We start from the raw sequence: 18,788 nt of genomic DNA, 5'->3' as shown, positions 1-18,788 counted from the left end.
TGAGGGGATCGAGCAGGGCAGTACAGGTGAGGGGATCGAGCGCGGCAGTACAGGTGAGGGGATCGAGCGGGGCAGTACAGGTGAGGGGATCGAGCGGGGCAGTACAGGTGAGGGGATCGAGCGGGGCAGTACAGGTGAGGGGATCGAGCGGGCAGTACAGGTGAGGGTATCGAGCAGGGCAGTACAGGTGAGGGGATCGAGCGCGGCAGTACAGGTGAGGGGATCGAGCGGGGCAGTACAGGTGAGGGGATCGAGCGGGCAGTACAGGTGAGGGGATCGAGCGCGGCAGTACAGGTGAGGGGATCGAGCGCGGCAGTACAGGTGAGGGGATCGAGCGCGGCAGTACAGGTGAGGGGATCGAGCGCGGCAGTACAGGTGAGGGATCGAGCGCTGCAGTACAGGTGAGGGGATCGAGCGGGGCAGTACAGGTGAGGGGATCGAGCGCGGCAGTACAGGTGAGGGGATCGAGCGCGGCAGTACAGGTGAGGGGATCGAGCGGGGCAGTACAGGTGAGGGGATCGAGCGGGGCAGTACAGGTGAGGGGATCGAGCGCGGCAGTACAGGTGAGGGGATCGAGCGGGCAGTACAGGTGAGGGGATCGAGCGGGCAGTACAGGTGAGGGGATCGAGCGGGGCAGTACAGGTGAGGGGATCGAGCGGGGCAGTACAGGTGAGGGGATTGAGCGCGGCAGTACAGGTGAGGGGATCGAGCAGGGCAGTACAGGTGAGGGGATCGAGCGCGGCAGTACAGGTGAGGGGATCGAGCGCGGCAGTACAGGTGAGGGGATCGAGCGGGCAGTACAGGTGAGGGGATCGAGCGGGGCAGTACAGGTGAGGGGATCGAGCGCGGCAGTACAGGTGAGGGGATCGAGCGCGGCAGTACAGGTGAGGGGATCGAGCGCGGCAGTACAGGTGAGGGGATCGAGCGCGGCAGTACAGGTGAGGGGATCGAGCGCGGCAGTACAGGTGAGGGGATCGAGCGCTGCAGTACAGGTGAGGGGATCGAGCGGGGCAGTACAGGTGAGGGGATCGAGCGTGGCAGTACAGGTGAGGGGATCGAGCGCGGCAGTACAGGTGAGGGGATCGAGCGGGGCAGTACAGGTGAGGGGATCGAGCGGGGCAGTACAGGTGAGGGGATCGAGCGCGGAATACAGCTGAGGGGATCGAGCTCGGCAGTACAGGTGAGGGGATCGAGCGCGGCAGTACAGGTGAGGGGATCGAGCGGGGCAGTACAGGTGAGGGGATCGAGCGCGGCAGTACAGGTGAGGGGATCGAGCGCGGCAGTACAGGTGAGGGGATCGAGCGGGGCAGTACAGGTGAGGGGATCGAGCGCGGCAGTACAGGTGAGGGGATCGAGCGCGGCAGTACAGGTGAGGGGATCGAGCTCGGCAGTACAGGTGAGGGGATCGAGCGGGGCAGTACAGGTGAGGGGATCGAGCGCGGCAGTGCAGCTGAGGGGATCGAGCGCGGCAGTACAGGTGAGGGGATCGAGCGGGGCAGTACAGGTGAGGGGATCGAGCGGGGCAGTACAGGTGAGGGGATCGAGCGGGGCAGTACAGGTGCGGGGATCGAGCGCGGCAGTACAGGTGAGGGGATCGAGCGCGGCAGTACAGGTGAGGGGATCGAGCGCGGCAGTACAGGTGAGGGGATCGAGCGGGGCAGTACAGGTGAGGGGATCGAGCGCGGCAGTACAGGTGAGGGGATCGAGCGCGGCAGTACAGGTGAGGGGATCGAGCGCCGCAGTACAGGTGAGGGGATCGAGCGCCGCAGTACAGGTGAGGGGATCGAGCGCGGCAGTACAGGTGAGGGGATCGAGCGGGGCAGTACAGCTGAGGGGATCGAGCTCGGCAGTACAGGTGAGGGGATCGAGCGCGGCAGTACAGCTGAGGGGATCGAGCGGGGCAGTACAGGTGAGGGGATCGAGCGTGGCAGTACAGGTGAGGGGATCGAGCGCGGCAGTACAGGTGAGGGGATCGAGCGGGGCAGTACAGGTGAGGGGATCGAGCGGGGCAGTACAGGTGAGGGGATCGAGCGCGGAATACAGCTGAGGGGATCGAGCTCGGCAGTACAGGTGAGGGGATCGAGCGCGGCAGTACAGGTGAGGGGATCGAGCGGGGCAGTACAGGTGAGGGGATCGAGCGCGGCAGTACAGGTGAGGGGATCGAGCTCGGCAGTACAGGTGAGGGGATCGAGCGGGGCAGTACAGGTGAGGGGATCGAGCGCGGCAGTGCAGCTGAGGGGATCGAGCGCGGCAGTACAGGTGAGGGGATCGAGCGCGGCAGTACAGGTGAGGGGATCGAGCGCGGCAGTACAGGTGAGGGGATCGAGCGCGGAATACAGCTGAGGGGATCGAGCTCGGCAGTACAGGTGAGGGGATCGAGCGGGGCAGTACAGGTGAGGGGATCGAGCGCGGCAGTACAGGTGAGGGGATCGAGCGCCGCAGTACAGGTGAGGGGATCGAGCGCCGCAGTACAGGTGAGGGGATCGAGCGCGGCAGTACAGGTGAGGGGATCGAGCGGGGCAGTACAGCTGAGGGGATCGAGCTCGGCAGTACAGGTGAGGGGATCGAGCGCGGCAGTACAGCTGAGGGGATCGAGCGCGGCAGTACAGCTTTTTTTTATAAATGTTTTTTTATTGAGTTTTCATATTTTATATATGACAAATTACAAGTTATTAGAGAGAGAGAAAAAAAAAAGGAAAACACAAAAATTTAACATGAATATTTACAGGTAAGCATCTTCATAACAATAATTGTGGCCGCCCCCTTTAGCCAGCATACATATTTTACATTCCCCAATATGGCCGAGGCACATGTTTATAGGCATTTATTTACAGTTTGGTTTTGGGCCTTGGCTTGCCATCAAACCCCCATACCAAGCCCGTAACCCCCCCCCCCCCCCCACCCCGGCTACCTTCCCCCGATTCCCGTCCATTTTCCCCTGGTTCTTGGCCACCCGACTATTCTTCCTCATGTACGTTGGCCACAAACAGGTCCCGGAACAGTTGCATGAATGGCTCCCACGTTCTGTGGAAGCCGTCGTCCGACCCTCGGATGGCGAATTTGATTTTCTCCATTTGGAGAGATTCCGAGAGGTCGGACAGCCAGTCTGCAGCTCTGGGTGGTGCTGCTGACCGCCAGCCAAACAGGATTCTACGGCGGGCAATCAGGGAGGCAAAGGTAAGGGCGTCCGCCCTCCTCCCCAGGAATAGATCTGGCTGGTCTGAAACGCCGAAGACCGCCACTATCGGGCATGGCTCCACCCTCACCCCCACCACTTTGGACATAGCCTCGAAGAAGGCTGTCCAGTACTCCACAAGTCTGGGGCAAGACCAGAACATGTGGGCGTGGTTGGCCGGGCCTCTCTGGCACCGCTCACATTTGTCCTCCACCTCCGGGAAGAACCTACTCATACGGTTTCTCGTGAAGTGGGCTCTATGTCCCACTTTTAGTTGCGTCAGGCTGAGCCTTGCGCACGTGGAGGTGGAGTTGACCCTATGCCGTGCTTCGCTCCAGAGTCCCCACCCCATCTCCATCCCCAGGTCGTCCTCCCATTTCCTTCTTGTTGCGTCCAGTACGGTGTCGTCCCTATCTACCAGTCGGTCATACATGTCACTACAGTTCCCTTTCTCTAGGATACTTGCGTCCAGTAGGTCTTCCAGTAGTGTCTGTCGTGGCGGTTGTGGGTACGTCCTTGTCTCCTTTCGTAGGAAGTTTTTGAGCTGCAGGTACCGTAGCTCGTTCCCCCCAGCTAGCTGAAATTTCTCTGTCAGTTCGTCCAGTGTTGCGATCCTGTCGTCCGTGTATAGGTCCCTGACTGTCAGTGTGCGGCAGTACAGCTGAGGGGATCGAGCGCGGCAGTACAGGTGAGGGGATCGAGCGCGGCAGTACAGGTGCGGGGATCGAGCGCGGCAGTACAGGTGAGGGGATCGAGCGCCGCAGTACAGGTGAGGGGATCGAGCGCGGCAGTACAGGTGAGGGGATCGAGCGCGGCAGTACAGGTGAGGGGATCGAGCGCGGCAGTACAGGTGAGGGGATCGAGCGCGGCAGTACAGGTGAGGGGATCGAGCGCGGCAGTACAGCTGAGGGGATCGAGCGCGGCAGTACAGGTGAGGGGATCGAGCGCGGCAGTACAGGTGCGGGGATCGAGCGCGGCAGTACAGGTGCGGGGATCGAGCGCGGCAGTACAGGTGAGGGGATCGAGCGCGGCAGTACAGGTGAGGGGATCGAGCGCGGCAGTACAGGTGAGGGGATCGAGCGCGGCAGTACAGGTGAGGGGATCGAGCGCGGCAGTACAGGTGAGGGGATCGAGCACGGCAGTACAGGTGAGGGGATCGAGCGGGGCAGTACAGGTGAGGGGATCGAGCGGGGCAGTACAGGTGACCCCTTCCTCTGAGATGATGCCCTCTGGAACTAGAATCTCCCACAAAGGGAAACATTCTCTCTGCATTTACCCTGTCAAGTCCCCTGAGAATCTGAAATGACTCAATAAGGTCATGTCTCATTCTTTCAAACTCCAATGAGTACTGGCCCAACCAACTCTACCTCTCCTCATAAGAAAATCCCTCCACACCTGGGATTAGCCGAGTGAACCTTTTCTGGACAGCCTCCAATGCCGGTATATATTCCCTTAGCTAAAAATTCCAGGTATGGTCTAACTGGTGCTCTTTATAGTTTCAGCAAGATTTCCCTATTTTTAAACTCCATTTCTTTTGAAATAAAGACCAGCTTCCATTTGCCTTCCCAATTAACTTCTGAACCTGCAGGCTCGCTTTGTGTGATTTATACATGAGGACCCCAGATCCCTCTATGCTGCGGTTTTCTGCAGTCTGTCTCCATTTAAATAATATTCAGCTCCTTTATTCTTCCTACCAAAGGGCACAACTTCACATTTCCCTACATTATATTCCGTCTGCCACATCTTTGCCCACTCACCTAACCTATATTTCTCTGTAGACTCTTTGTTATCCTTACCACTTGCCTTCTCGCCTATTTTTGTGTTATTCACGAACTTGGGAATAGGACTTTCTCTTCTTTCATCCAAGAAAATAACAATAGTAAATAATTGTGGTCCCAGCACAGGTCCTGTGGCACTAGTTACAGATTGCCATGTTGAAAATGCCCCTCCTATCCCAACTCTGTCTTCTACCAGTTAGCCAATCCTCTACCCATTCTAATATATTACCCCCCAACGCCATGGGCTCTTATCTTGAGCAGCCTTTTGTGTGGCACCTTATTGGAAATCCAGTTATATTCCCCTTCATCTACTCTGCTCGTTACCACAGAATTATAATACATTTGTCAGACATGATTTCCCCTTCATTAAGCCATGCTGACTCTAAATGCCCTGCTATTCCATCCTTTATATTTTCCCAATGACAGAAGCTAACTGGTCTCTAGCTGTTTTTTTTTATCTCCTCCTTTTTTTTGAATAAAGGTGCTACATTGGCAGTTTTCTAATCTTCTGGGGCTTTTCCAGAATTTAAGGACTCTTGGAAGATTTCTACCAGTGCACCCACTATATCTGTAGCTACTTCCTTAAATATCCGGGATTCCATCCATCAGATCGAGGGGATGTCCCTTTAGCCCCAGTAGCTTCATTATTGTATTTATTCCCCCCACCCCCTTTATTTTATTTTTGGGATGTTATTAAATGTCTTCCACCGTGAATGCTGCCACAAAATATTTTTTTAACTCCTATGCCATTTTCTGGTTCCCCATTATAATTTCCCCAGTCTCATTTGCTAAGTGGCCTAATGTTCACTTATCCTCGCTCTCTTTTATATATTTAAAGAGGCTCTTTCTGTCTGTTTTTCTATTGCTAGTTTATCCTCATAGTTTATCTTAATTTTTTGATCATCTTCTGTTGATTTAAATGTTCCCAGTCCTCTGGTTTGTCACTGATCTTTTTAAAAAATTAATTCAGAGTACCCAATTATTTTTTCCCAATTAAAGGGCAATTTAGCGTGGCCAATCCACCTACCCTGCACATCTTTGGGTTGTGGGGGTGAGACCCACGTGGGCAAGGGGAAAATGTGCAAACTCGACACGGACAATGACCCGGGGTCGGGATCGAACCTGGATACTTGTCGTTGTGAAGCAGCAGTGCTAACCACTGCGGCACCATGCTGCCGACCTAGAACCATAGAATTTACTGTGCAGAAGGTGGCCATTTGGCCCATCGAGACTGCACCGGCCCTTGGAAAGAGCAACCTACTTAGCCCACACCTCCACCCTATCCCGGTAACCCAGTAACCACACCTAACCTTTATTGGACTCTAACGCAGTGTACCTCAAACTTTTTTTCTGGGGACCCATTTTTACCAACCGGCCAACCTTCGGGGCCCACGCCGGCCGACCTGAGCGACCCACCATCTTCTCTTACCTTGTTTGCTGCTGACAAAAATGGAGGAAATGGTTTTAGGTCCCTTTGGTCCTCGTACACGCTCCTCCAATGGAACCTGTTGGATGAAGGTGAAGCCTTCCGGTGTCGGAAAGTATGGAGTCTCCATCTGTCCAAAGTTCAAAATTTTTTTCCTGTAAAATTTTATCAAATAAACCCCCCCCCCCCCCGAACTTGTAAAAAAAAATAATAAAATAAATGAATGAAAACCACTACAGAACTTGTAAAACAAAGCTGCAACCGTTTCAAAAAAAAAAAAATAGCGGCCACACTGCAAATTGGGCACACACGCAGTGCGGCCAAAATTTTTTTACATGTTTGCGGAATGCCCATGCGGCAAATTTTTTTTTTAACATGTTCGCGGCCGCTTTCAGCCGGTGTTATGAAAAGCCGGCTGCTGCGCGTGGATTTGCGTTATCAGGAGCGCCGCGGACAACGGCTCCGCGACCCTCCCAACACCCGCGGGTTGCGCCCCTGACTTTGAAGAACACTGCTCTAAGGGGAAATTTTAGCATGGCCAATCCACCCAACCTGCACATCTTTGGACTGTGGGAGGAAACCGGAGCATCCGGAGGAAACCCACGCAGACATGGTGGGAAAGTGCGAACTCCACTCAGGACGGAATTGATCCCGGGAGCCTGGAGCTGTGAGGCAAGATTGCTAACCACTGTGCCGCCCCTTGTGCCACCTCACTGGGATATATTTTGTTGAGAGTCATGAACTATTTTCTTAAACGTTTGCCACTGCTGATCAACCATCTTTCCTGCTAAACTCCTTCGCCAGTCCACTCCAGCCAACTCTGCCCTCATTTCTATAATTACCCTTATTTAAATTTAGCTCATTTGTTTCTGACCCAAGTTTATCACTCTCAAATTGAATGCTAAACTCTACCATGTTATGGTTACTGCTTCCTCGGGGATCTTTTACTCTGAGATATTTTATTAAACCTGCCTCATTGCACATTACCAAATCCAAAATAGCAGGAAACTGCTCCGTATACTCCCGAATTCGTCCCCATAGCTACCTCTGCCAATTTGGTTTTCCTCATCTACATAAAGGTTAAAGTCACCCAGTATGCCTTTATTTACATGCCTTTATTATCTCCTGATTTATTCTCTATTCTACAGTGCAACTAATGTTAGAGGGCCTATAGACTACTCCCACCAGTGCCATCTTCCTCTTGGCATCTCTTACCTCTGCGTCTTCCAATCCAAGATCATTTCTGCCTATCGTACTTACTCCATCGCCACTTGGACTCCAGCGGTTCAAGAAGGCAGCTCATCATCACCTTTTCAACAGCAATTAGGGATCGGCAATAAATGCTGATCTAATCAGTAAAACCCATATCCCACGAGTTTTTAAAGAAAAGTTATTTAAACTCCAGAATACTGATTTTTCACTGTGGCCTGCCTAATGACTGGAATTGGCTAAATAATCAGAAGAATGGGGCTTTTATTTTGAATGTAACGGGTTATGATCTGGAACACACTGCCTTAAAGGCAGTTGAAGCAGATTCAATAGTAACTTTCTCAAAGGAATTGAATGCATACACGATGGGAGAATGGGTCACAAGGTTATGGGTGGCTCTATGCTGAGATGGGTTGTAACGTTGTGCCTTGGTTCTTTTCATCAGCACGAGGTTAGCAATGATCAGCGGTTCGACGCAATGCAAGCGGGTCACTTCCCTGCCAACGTTGACCAGCCAACCACACCAAGTATTGGCCAGTGAACCCGTGCCCCCTTCAGACATCCAGCAGGTATGTGGTACTGCTCTCTCCTTGGCACCAGTGGCAAGGTGTTGGGAGATGACTAGTAGGTTGGTTATCTTAATCTACTAACCCTTTCAATTCCTGGCTGTAAAATAATGTTGAGACACCAGCGGGTGGCCGAGGTTTGCAGAGGAGCCGCTGTCTCCTACTGGGCACTGGGTGGGCTGGAGAGAGATTGGGTGACTTGTTCTTCCTCAATGGAATGATTTAATGGACAAGTGATGATCTTTGTGCACTTGGAATAGCTGAGGGCTGTTTTTTTGGCTGATGGCGGGTGTTGTGGAGGATGGCCGGGGGCGGGGGGGGACGGTGACTGAGCTGGAAGGGGAAGGAATGGAGGAGGGCCGAGCCTGGGAAAGGGGAGGGGGGGAGGATGGCTAAGGCCAGTGCTGTTGATGTGTTAAAATTAGTCTGTCACTTTTTGCAGTTGGTCAAGGAGTGAATTGACCAATCATCTCCATTCTGCCTGGGATTTATGCCACTTGTACAGCCTGTTTCTATTTTCAAAATAAAATCTGGATGGAGGCGTTTGTGGATATGTTCAACAGTGTTTGTTTCTCTTGTCTCAGGTCACTAAAATCGCTGCTTACGCATCAAGTGCTCTTTCCCAGATCAAAGTGGATGCCAAGGAAGAACTTGTAGTGCAGTTTGCGATTCCCTGACCCCTCCACCTGCATCGGAACCCATTCTCCGAAGACTTTAACATTGGGACTAACTATCCACAGAGAGATGTAGAGACACCTCCATGCCAGTGGGTGTCTGCTCCCGTAAATCACGCCTATTTTTTAAATTAAGCTTCTTGTGCTGTATATTTACCTGATTTGATTTTTCTAGATTGCCATGTGTTTTTTTTTTTGAGTTAAAGCTTTAGGTGGTTTATGACCTGGGAGACTTTGTGAAACATACTTCACCTGCTTTTAAACACTTTCATTTGTTTTCCCCTATTTAGCAACTAACTGTACATTATTTACCCTGAGCGATAGTGGGAATTTATTTTATTAAATATTATGCCTGACAAAATTAACATTTGTTGCTCCCAGAGACACATCCTTCTGTCATGAGATATCCATTTATTCCCTGTGTTTAGCTTCTACTTTATTTAATTTCTAATTGTGTTTCTGGAAAGAGACCCTTGACTATGTTTGTCGTTAATTTTCATTTTTTAATGGTCTGTCTCTGGAGTGTGAGCAGGTTCTGAGTGTTGTCGTGATCGGGTTGTTGAGCTGCTGCGGGTTGTTGCTGTACTGACACAGTCTTAGCACTCAAGTTAACCTGTCTGCTATTACCACCCCTCCTCTTCCTCGGTTGCTCAAAGGAAACAGTGTGTTGGGGACACGTTTGAATGCAATGGTTGTCAGTTAGTGTAAATTGCCCCAGCACTGCCCAGGGTGCCTGCTATTCTATTTATTTTGGTTTGGACGTGGGGTAAGTAATGGAAATTGAATTGCACATTTGTGAGCCCCCCCCCCCCCCCCCCCCCCCTCTGCCAGGGGCCACTGCACATACCTTGGGAGGGGCAGAATTGTACAGAGATGGTATTGGTTAGTGGGCAGCGGTTTCCATAATGAACATGTTCTGTTAATTTATCGCCACCTAAACCTCATCCCAGAGCTTTGCAAAGTCATCTCGGCAGGATCGCGAAAGCTGAACTGCTAGCATTGCTCTGAAGGTGGAATTAGTTACTCACCTGCAATTGTTTGTCCTCCCTAAAGTCCCGGTAGCAGTAACTGGCATAGATGTGGATGCAGAACACTCTATACAAATCTGTGTGTGAAGACCACATTCCTCAATCACATAATCTCACTTAGTCACTAATTAGCTGTGAATCTGAATTTGATAAAATGACCATAAATTGTCTTGGGCTCAGAGTTTTAAAATATCCTGATACAGTGGCGTATGTTCAACCCCCCACAACACATCTGCTTGGTAGCCGAGAGATTTGAGGTTCCCTTTCCTATCTGTTATCATTTTAACATTCATTTTTCATTTAGTTGGAGGGGGATCTTTTCTGCGATCCAGAAACTGGACTTTGTTGTGTCTCTATCCACTGCTCTGGAAAGGGTTTGGTTTAATTTACTGTATTTATCCCCTGTCTGAGTTATTTCAATCCATTATCAGAATTTGAGTGGAAGGAAATCTCAATACATGGAGAAGAAGAATAGAGAATTAAATTGATTGATGTTTCTTGTTTCTCATTTCCAAATCTCATCCCCCCCCCCCCCCCCCCCCCCCCCCCGATAACGAGCCACTGAATGGGATTTGTACCAGTACCTAAATACTTTGTCCCCTATCCTATTTACTCAGCACTTCCTATTTCACGATGTACACCTGATCACTGAGTACAAATTGTTTTGATTTTAATTTTCCCCTTTGATTTCCACAGACTGGTTGAAAATCCAGCATTTTCCTCAGCAGTTGACATGGGATCCAAACTGTTGGTGACACAGCTTTTCCCTGGGTTTTGTGTGTATGATTTTGGTTGCACTGTTACTATTTCACAGATACTGTCAGCTCTCTGAAACAGCTGGCAGTGAGGGTGGGGAGGGAGTGTGAAGTTCCAGCCTCTTCGCTGGAGTGACCATGTCTTTTTAAAAAATCCATGCCAAGGTACGGGCTGAAAGCTGTTTGAATTAACTCTGCCTCTACTTTGTCACTTCCTGCAGGATCGAATGCAGTTGTAGAATTGGGTTAACAGTTTAGATGTATGCAGATTCAAGTGACAGATTTTTGCTAAAGGTTGTTTTCTCTCTCTCTCCTGAACCTGACACACTCCATATTCTCAGCCTTCCTTTTAATTTCCAGCCTTTTAATCTGTTTCCTCTAACTGAGGAACTCGATTGTCGTTTAACTGACCTCCACAGGTCTGTCCGTATCAAGTGTTTTGGGCATGTTTTGTTCTCTGCCTGTGTTCAGTTTAACGGTGTGGCTATTGCCAGTCTGAAATACAGTGGGTCATGCAGTTAAATCTCCTGGTATCTCAATCAATTTCATGATGGAATGGTGTGATTTTTTTTTTTAAAAACTAGGGAATAAAATCCGATTTGACCTTGTGCAGAACCCCTGGTGAACCCTTTTTGCAAACACCTTGTCATTTATAATTGCCTGTCTCTTCCTCCTTTTAAAGAAAATAAAAATTGTGACTGTTGGGTTTCTCAGGAGATGTAGTACCTCCGGGAGCTGCAGCTGGTGTGGCCAATGGGACTTGGACAATTGTTCTCGCAGCTTAGGGGACAATCATGTATTGGGATGTTTCCTGGTGCCTATCTGGTGACTGTGCGGGGTGAAGATGGGTTTGGGATTGACTGTGGTTGGCACTCACTTTGTACATTAAACAACCACTGAAGTGAGGTACAGAGCCTGTGGAACTGAATCACACCTCCCTCCCCAAACAGCTAGTTTGCAGGAGAAACTGTGGATAGGTGGGACGAGGGAAAGGAGAATGTCACCCGAACACTCATTTAACAGATGGAAGTGTGAATTGGGTATGGCTGGAATATTGAGAAAAATGTGCTGAATTCAACCTGTCTGGAATAAAAGTAAATAAACTTTCAAAGTACATCCCAGTTTGACTCCCTGTTCACAGTACATGCTGGCAAAGAGATTCCATCTAATGCTGCTGGAGTGGGAAACGTGCATTTAACGTGCTTGCTTTTTAACTTATTTTGGATTCTCTAAGGTACCTGCTGGGCTCCGAGAGAATCCCTGCTCCTGGGCACTTGCTGGGTTCCCGGGGAATCCCTGCTCCCAGGTGCCTGCTGGGTTCTGGGTGATCCCTCCTCCCGCGTACATGCTGGGCATCCGGGGGGGGGGGGGGGGGGGGGGGGTGGAATCCCTCATCTTGGTTACCTGCTGGGTTCTGAGACATCCCTGTGCCCGGGTACATGCTGGGTTCTGGGGGAATCCCTGCTCCTGGGCTCTGGGGGAATCTCTGTTCCTGGGCTCTGGGGGAGTCCCTGTTCCTGGGCTCTGGGGGAAATCCCTGTTCCTGGGGGAATCCCTGCTCCTGGGCTCTGGGGGAATCCCTGCTCCTGGGCTCTGGGGGGAATCCCTGCTCCTGGGCTCTGGGGGAATCTCTGCTCCTGGGTTCCGGGGGAATCCCTGCCCCTGGGGGAATCCCTGCTCCTGGGGGAATCCCTGCTCCTGGGGGAATCCCTGCTCCTGGGGGAATCCCTGCTCCTGGGGGAATCCCGGCTCCTGGGGGAAATCCCGGCTCCTGGGGGAAATCCCGGCTCCTGGGGGAAATCCCGGCTCCTGGGGGAAATCCCGGCTCCTGGGGGAAATCCCGGCTCCTGGGGGAAATCCCGGCTCCTGGGGGAAATCCCGGCTCCTGGGGGAAATCCCGGCTCCTGGGGGAAATCCCGGCTCCTGGGGGAATCCCGGCTCCTGGGGGAATCCCTGCTCCCGGGGGGAATCCCTGCTCCCGGGGGGAATCCCGGCTCCCGGGGGAAATCCCGGCTCCCGGGGGAAATCCCGGCTCCCGGGGGAAATCCCGGCTCCCGGGGGAATCCCTGCTCCCGGGGGAATCCCTGCTCCCGGGGGAATCCCTGCTCCCGGGGGAATCCCTGCTCCCGGGGGAATCCCTGCTCCCGGGGGAATCCCTGCTCCCGGGCTCTGGGGGAATAACTTGCTCCCGGGCTCTGGGGGAATAACTTGCTCCCGGGCTCTGGGGGAATCCCTGCTCCCGGGCTCTGGGGGAATCCCTGCTCCCGGGCTCTGGGGGAATCCCTGCTCCCGGGCTCTGGGGGAATCCCTGCTCCCGGGCTCTGGGGGAATCCCTGCTCCCGGGCTCTGGGGGAATCCCTGCTCCCGGGCTCTGGGGGAATCCCTGCTCCCGGGCTCTGGGGGAATCCCTGCTCCCGGGCTCTGGGGGAATCCCTGCTCCCGGGCTCTGGGGGAATCCCTGCTCCCGGGCTCTGGGGGAATCCCTGCTCCCGGGCTCTGGGGGAATCCCTGCTCCCGGGGTCTGGGGGAACCCCTGCTCCGGGCTCTGGGGGAATCCCTGCTCCCGGGCTCTGGGGGAATCCCTGCACCCGGGCTCTGGGGGAATCCCTGCACCCGGGCTCTGGGGGAATCCCTGCTCCCGGGCTCTGGGGGAATCCCTGCTCCCGGGCTCTGGGGGAATCCCTGCTCCCGGGCTCGGGGGGAATCCCTGCTCCCGGGCTCTGGGGGAATCCCTGCTCCCGGGCTCTGGGGGAATCCCTGCTCCCGGGCTCTGGGGGAATCCCTGCTCCCGGGCTCTGGGGGAATCCCTGCTCCCGGGCTCTGGGGGAATCCCTGCTCCCGGGCTCTGGGGGAATCCCTGCTCCCGGGCTCTGGGGGAATCCCTGCTCCCGGGCTCTGGGGGAATCCCTGCTCCCGGGCTCTGGGGGAATCCCTGCTCCCGGGCTCTGGGGGAATCCCGGGCTCTGGGGGAATCCCTGCTCCCGGGCTCTGGGGGAATCCCTGCTCCCGGGCTCTGGGGGAATCCCTGCTCCCGGGCTCTGGGGGAATCCCTGCTCCCGGGCTCTGGGGGAATCCCTGCTCCCGGGCTCTGGGGGAATCCCTGCTCCCGGGCTCTGGGGGAATCCCTGCTCCCGGGCTCTGGGGGAATCCCTGCTCCCGGGCTCTGGGGGAATCCCTGCTCCCGGGCTCTGGGGGAATCCCTGCTCCCGGGCTCTGGGGGAATCCCTGCTCCCGGGCTCTGGGGGAATCCCTGCTCCCGGGCTCTGGGGGAATCCCTGCTCCCGGGGGAGTCCCTGCTCCCGGGCTCTGGGGGAATCCCTGCTCCCGGGGGAGTCCCTGCTCCCGGGCTCTGGGGGAATCCCTGCTCCCGGGGGAGTCCCTGCTCCCGGGCTCTGGGGGAATCCCTGCTCCCGGGGGAATCCCTGCTCCTGGGGGAATCCCTGCTCCCCGGGCTCTGGGGGAAATCCCTGCTCCTGGGGGAATCCCTGCTCCCCGGGCTCTGGGGGAAATCCCTGCTCCTGGGGGAATCCCTGCTCCCCGGGCTCTGGGGGAAATCCCTGCTCCTGGGGGAATCCCTGCTCCCCGGGCTCTGGGGGAAATCCCTGCTCCTGGGGGAATCCCTGCTCCCCGGGCTCTGGGGGAAATCCCTGCTCCGGGGGAATCCCTGCTCCTGGGGGAATCCCTGCTCCTGGGCTCTGGGGGAATCCCTGCTCCTGGGCTCTGGGGGAATCCCTGCTCCCGGGGGGAATCCCTGCTCCCGGACACCTGGGTTCTGGGTGATCACTCCTGAATACGCGCTGGGCTCTGGGGAGATACCTGCTCTCGGCGAGCTGCTGAGTTCTGGGGAGATCCCTGCTCCTGGGTTCCAGGGGAATCCTGCTCCCGGTTACCTCCTGGTCTCCAGGGAGATCCCTGCTCTCTGGTACCTGCTGTGCTCTGGAGAGATGCCTATTCTCTGGGCTCCGGGGAATTTCTGCTCCTGTGGACCTGCTGGGCTTCAGGTGGGAATACCTACTTGTGGATATTTACTGGTCTCTTTGGGGGGGGGCGGGGGGCGGAGTTATTTTTATTTACTCTGAAATACCTGCTGCATCCCTGCTCCTGGGTTCCTGATGGGCTAGAGGTAATCCTGCTCTCCCATATGCCATCTCCTTTTTCTGCATGTTTAGCGTCCTATGTAATTCTCTCCCCACATCTTAAATTAGACACAGACTCACTTCCACACTTCTGTAACTGAATCATTTAGATAACTGTTTACACATTTGCTGCTGTTTAAAATCTTCACATTAGCATGGTCACTTGAGACTGGGTGCGAACTCTAGTCATTCCTGTGAAGGTGTGTCGGGTGCCAGTATTTTTGAACTCGTAATCTTGTGATTTGGAGACCAGTCTGACAATGCAGCACGGTATTGAGAGAGAGAGCTGCGTTGTTGGGAGATGCTGTGCAGATGAGATACACAGACCCCAATCTACCTTTTCAGACATATCTAAAAATAATCCTATGATGCAGTTTTGAATTAGGGTATGAGAAGATTTCGCAACCGTCTTGGGGCCAATATTTATCCCTCATTCAACATCACAAAAACAGATTACCTGGTCATTATCATGTTGTTTGTGGTCTTGTTTGGGGAGGGCGAACCTGCTCCCGGGTGCCTGCTGGGCTCTGGGGGAACCCTGCTCCAAAGTTTGTGGGACCTTGCTGGGTACAAATTCACCATCTCGTTTCAAACATTACAACAGTGACTCCACTCAAAGTATTGTTGGAAAAGACATGTCGAAGCTTTTTGACTTGCACTCATCAGGACACGGCAGGAATATCATTTGTAAAGGGAAAACAAATGATATGTGGTGAGCAATGATTCACTGTATGCCTTCCAGAGAGCATTGGGTCAGTGTATGGATGGGACACTTTGTATCTTACAGTGAGTAGGTACAATCGTTCATCGGGTTGCTTTTACCCTTCACTTGGCCTCGGGTATTTCAAATCTGAGTTTTCGACTCTCCCAGGAGACGTTACTGAGAAAAGGTTGCAGGGAATGTGGTGGGGTGGTATTCATATCATTGAGTTTACAGCACAAAAAGAGGCCCTTTGGCCAATTGTGTCTTTCTTAAATTAATTTATGGGATGTGGGCATTGCTGGTTAGGCCAACATTTCTTGCCCATCCCTAGTTGCCCTTCAGAAGGTGGTGGTGAGCTGCCTTCTTGAACCGCTGCAGTCCCTGAGGTGTAGGTACACCCACTGTGCTGTTAGGAAGGGAGTTCCAGGATGTTGCCCCAGTGACAGTGAAGTAACGGTGATATATTTCCAAGTCGGGGTGGTGAGTGACTTGGAAGGGAACCTCCAGGTGGTGGGGTTCCCAGGTATCTGCTGGGTGTTCTTTGGGGGGGCGGAGTTATTTACTCTGAAATACCTGCTGCATCCCTGCTGCTGGGTTCCTGATGGGCTAGAGGTAATCCTGCTCTCCCATATGCCATCTCCTTTTTCTGCATGTTTAGCATCCTATGTGATTCTCTCTTTCCCCCCCCCCCCCCCCAAGAGACCAGTAAATATCCGCAAGTAGGTATTCCCCCAGAGAAGTATACCTGGGTTCCCAGGTATACTTCTTGATGGTAGTGGTCGTGGCTTTGGAAGTTGCTGTCTAAGGAGCCATGGTGAGTTACTGCAGTGCATCTTATAGATGGTGTACACAGCTGCTGATGTTCATCAGTGGTGGAGGGAGTGAATGTTTGTGGAAGGGGGAAGCAATCAAGCGGGGCTGCTTTGTCCTGGATGGTGTTGAGCTTCTTGAGTGTTGTTTAAGCTGTACTCGGGGGCTGGTTTAGCACAGTGGGCTAAACAGCTGGTTTATAAAAGCAGAATAAGGCCAGCAGCGCGGGTTCAATTCCCTTACCAGCCTCCCCGAACAGGCGCCGGAATGTGGCGACTAGGGTCTTTTCACAGTAACTTCATTTGACGTTGTCTTGTGACAATAAGCAATTTTCATTACACTCCTGACTTGTACCTTGTAGATGGTGTACAGGCTTTGGGGGGGTGGGGGGGTCAGGAGCCGAGTTACCCACCATTGTAATACTAGCCTTTGATCTGCTCTGGTAGCTACAGTACTAATTATGGCTAGTCCAGTTCAGTTTCTGATCAATGGTAACCCTCCAAGATGTTGATTGTGGGGGTTCAGCGATGGTAATGCCATTAAATGTCCAGGGGTGGTAGTTAGATCCTGGCTTGTAGGAGATGGTCATTGCCTGGCATTGATGTGTGGTGCAAATGTAACTGGCCACTTTTCTGTCCAAGCCTGGATATTGTCCAGGTCTTGCTGCATTTGGACATGGACTGCTTCATTACTTGAGGAGTTGCAAATGGTGCTGAACATTGTGCAGTCATCCGCAAACATCCCCACTTCTGACCTTATGATGGAAGGCAGGTCATTGATGAAGTAGCTGAAGATGGTTGGGGCTAGGACACTACCCTGAGGATCTCTTGCAGTGATGTCCTGGAGCTGAGATGATTGACCTCCAACCACCACAGCCATCTTCCTTTGTGCCAGGTATGACTCCAACCAGCGGAGAGTTTTTTCCTGATTCCCACTGACTCCAGTTTCGCTAGGGCTCTTTGATGTCAAGGGTAATCACTCTCGCCTCACCTCTGGCATTCAGCTCTTTTGTCCATGTTTGAACCATGGCTGTAATGAGGTGAGGAGCTGAGTGACCCTGGCAGCACCCAAACTGAGCGTCCGTTAGCAGGTTATTGCCGAGTAAGTGCTGCTTGTCAGCAGTTTATTTTTTTTTTAAATTTAGATTACCCAATTATTTTTTCCAATTAAGGGGCAATTTAGCCTGGCCAATCCACCTCCTCTGCACATTTTTGGGTTGTGGGGGCGAAACCCACGCAGACACGGGGAGAATGTGCAAACTCCACACAGACAGTCACCCAGAGCCGGGATCGAACCTGGGACCTCAGCGCCGTGAGGCGGTTGTGCTAACCACTAGGCCACCGTGCTGCCCTGTCAGCACTGTTTATGATTCATTCCATCATTTTGCTAATGATGGAGAGTAGACTGATAGGGTGGTAATTGGCTGGGTTGGATTTGTCCTGTTTCTTGTGTAGAGGACACACCTGGGTCCACGTTGCCGGGTAGAGGCCAGTGTTGTAGCTGTACTGGAACAGCTTGGCTAGGGGTGTGGCAAGTTCTGGAGAACCTCTTCAGTCCTATTATGGATTGTTGTCAGGGCTGATCGCCTCTCCAGTGCCTTCAGCCACTTCTTGATATGACATGGAGTGAATTGTATTGGCTGCAAACTAACATCTGTGATGCTGGGGACCTCCGGAGGAGAACGAGATGGATCATCCACTCGGCACTTCTGGCTGCAGATTGTTATGAATGCCTCAGCCTTGTCTTTAGCACTGACCTGCTGGGCTCCTCCATAATTGAGGATGGGGATATTTGTGGAGTCTCCTCCACAAATGTTTAATTGTCCACCACTATTCACAGCTGGACGTGGCAGGACTGCAGAGCTTCGATCTGATGCGTTTGTTGTGCAATCGCTTAGCCCTGTCTATTACTTGCTGCTTATGATTGGCACACAAGTAGGCCTGTGTTGTAGCTTCACCAGATTGACACCTTATTTTTTGGTATGGCTGGTGTTGCTCGTGGCATGCTCTCCTGCATTGAGCCAGGGTTGATGCCCTGGCTTGGTGGTAATGGTAGAGTGGGGGATATGCCGGGCCATGATGTTACAGATTATGGTTGAATATGGTTGAACAGGGGCTGTTTAGCTCACAGGGCTAATCGCTAGCTTTGAAAGCAGACCAAGGCAAGCCAGCAGCACGGTTCGATTCCCGTAACAGCCTCCCCGAACAAGCGCCGGAATATGGCGACTAGGGGCTTTTCACAGTAACTTCATTTGAAGCCTACTCGTGACAATAAGCGATTTTCATTTCATTTCAATACAATTCTGCTGCTGCTGATGGCCCACAGCGCCTCATGGATGCTCAGTCTTGAGATGTTAGATCTGTTCAAAGTCTCCCCCATTTAGCATGGTGGTAGTGCCACACAACACAATGGAAGTTCTCCACAAGGACTGTGCGGTGGTCACTTCTACCGATACTGTATCTGGACAGATGCGTCTGCAGCAGGGAGATTGGTGAGGGTGAGGTAAAGTATGTTTTTCCCTCATCATC

The 18,788-nt window shown here is 52.9% G+C and overlaps 2 protein-coding genes across 2 annotated transcripts in view; one reads left to right on the top strand and one right to left on the bottom strand.

Annotated features, from left to right (window-relative positions):
• The window catches only part of lamtor1 (late endosomal/lysosomal adaptor, MAPK and MTOR activator 1), a 40,758-nt gene extending 29,031 nt beyond the window's left edge, over positions 1-11,727 (top strand). The window contains exons 4-5 of the mRNA XM_038818071.1: positions 8,034-8,157; positions 8,739-11,727. Coding sequence (XP_038673999.1) covers positions 8,034-8,157; positions 8,739-8,831 — 217 coding nt within the window. The 3' untranslated portion in view covers positions 8,832-11,727. The remainder of the gene's footprint in view (positions 1-8,033; positions 8,158-8,738) is intronic.
• Positions 11,728-12,011: 284 nt separating this feature from the next.
• Positions 12,012-16,111, bottom strand: LOC119977785 (collagen alpha-1(III) chain-like). Its single transcript, XM_038818993.1, has 2 exons — positions 16,024-16,111; positions 12,012-14,362 (listed from the first exon to the last, which is right to left on the bottom strand). Exons 1-2 carry the CDS (start codon positions 16,109-16,111, stop codon positions 12,012-12,014), a joined length of 2,439 nt encoding a protein of 812 aa, XP_038674921.1.
• Positions 16,112-18,788: the final 2,677 nt, after the last annotated feature.

Source organism: Scyliorhinus canicula, chromosome 14 (genome assembly GCF_902713615.1).
Source record: "Scyliorhinus canicula chromosome 14, sScyCan1.1, whole genome shotgun sequence".
NCBI classification, from domain to species: domain Eukaryota; kingdom Metazoa; phylum Chordata; class Chondrichthyes; order Carcharhiniformes; family Scyliorhinidae; genus Scyliorhinus; species Scyliorhinus canicula.
The sequence above is the reverse complement of the archived record's forward strand: the minus strand, read 5'-3'. Positions and strand labels throughout refer to the sequence as shown.

Bases quoted from the DNA above. Each gene is read 5' to 3' on its own strand.
- LOC119977785 (XM_038818993.1), bottom strand. From the start codon at position 16,111: ATGCTAAACATGCAGAAAAAGGAGATGGCATATGGGAGAGCAGGATTA. The intron at 14,363-16,023 runs GTATTTCAGAGT...GTCCGGGAGCAG, and splicing joins CAGCAGCAGGGATGCAGCAG to GGATTCCCCCCGGGAGCAGG.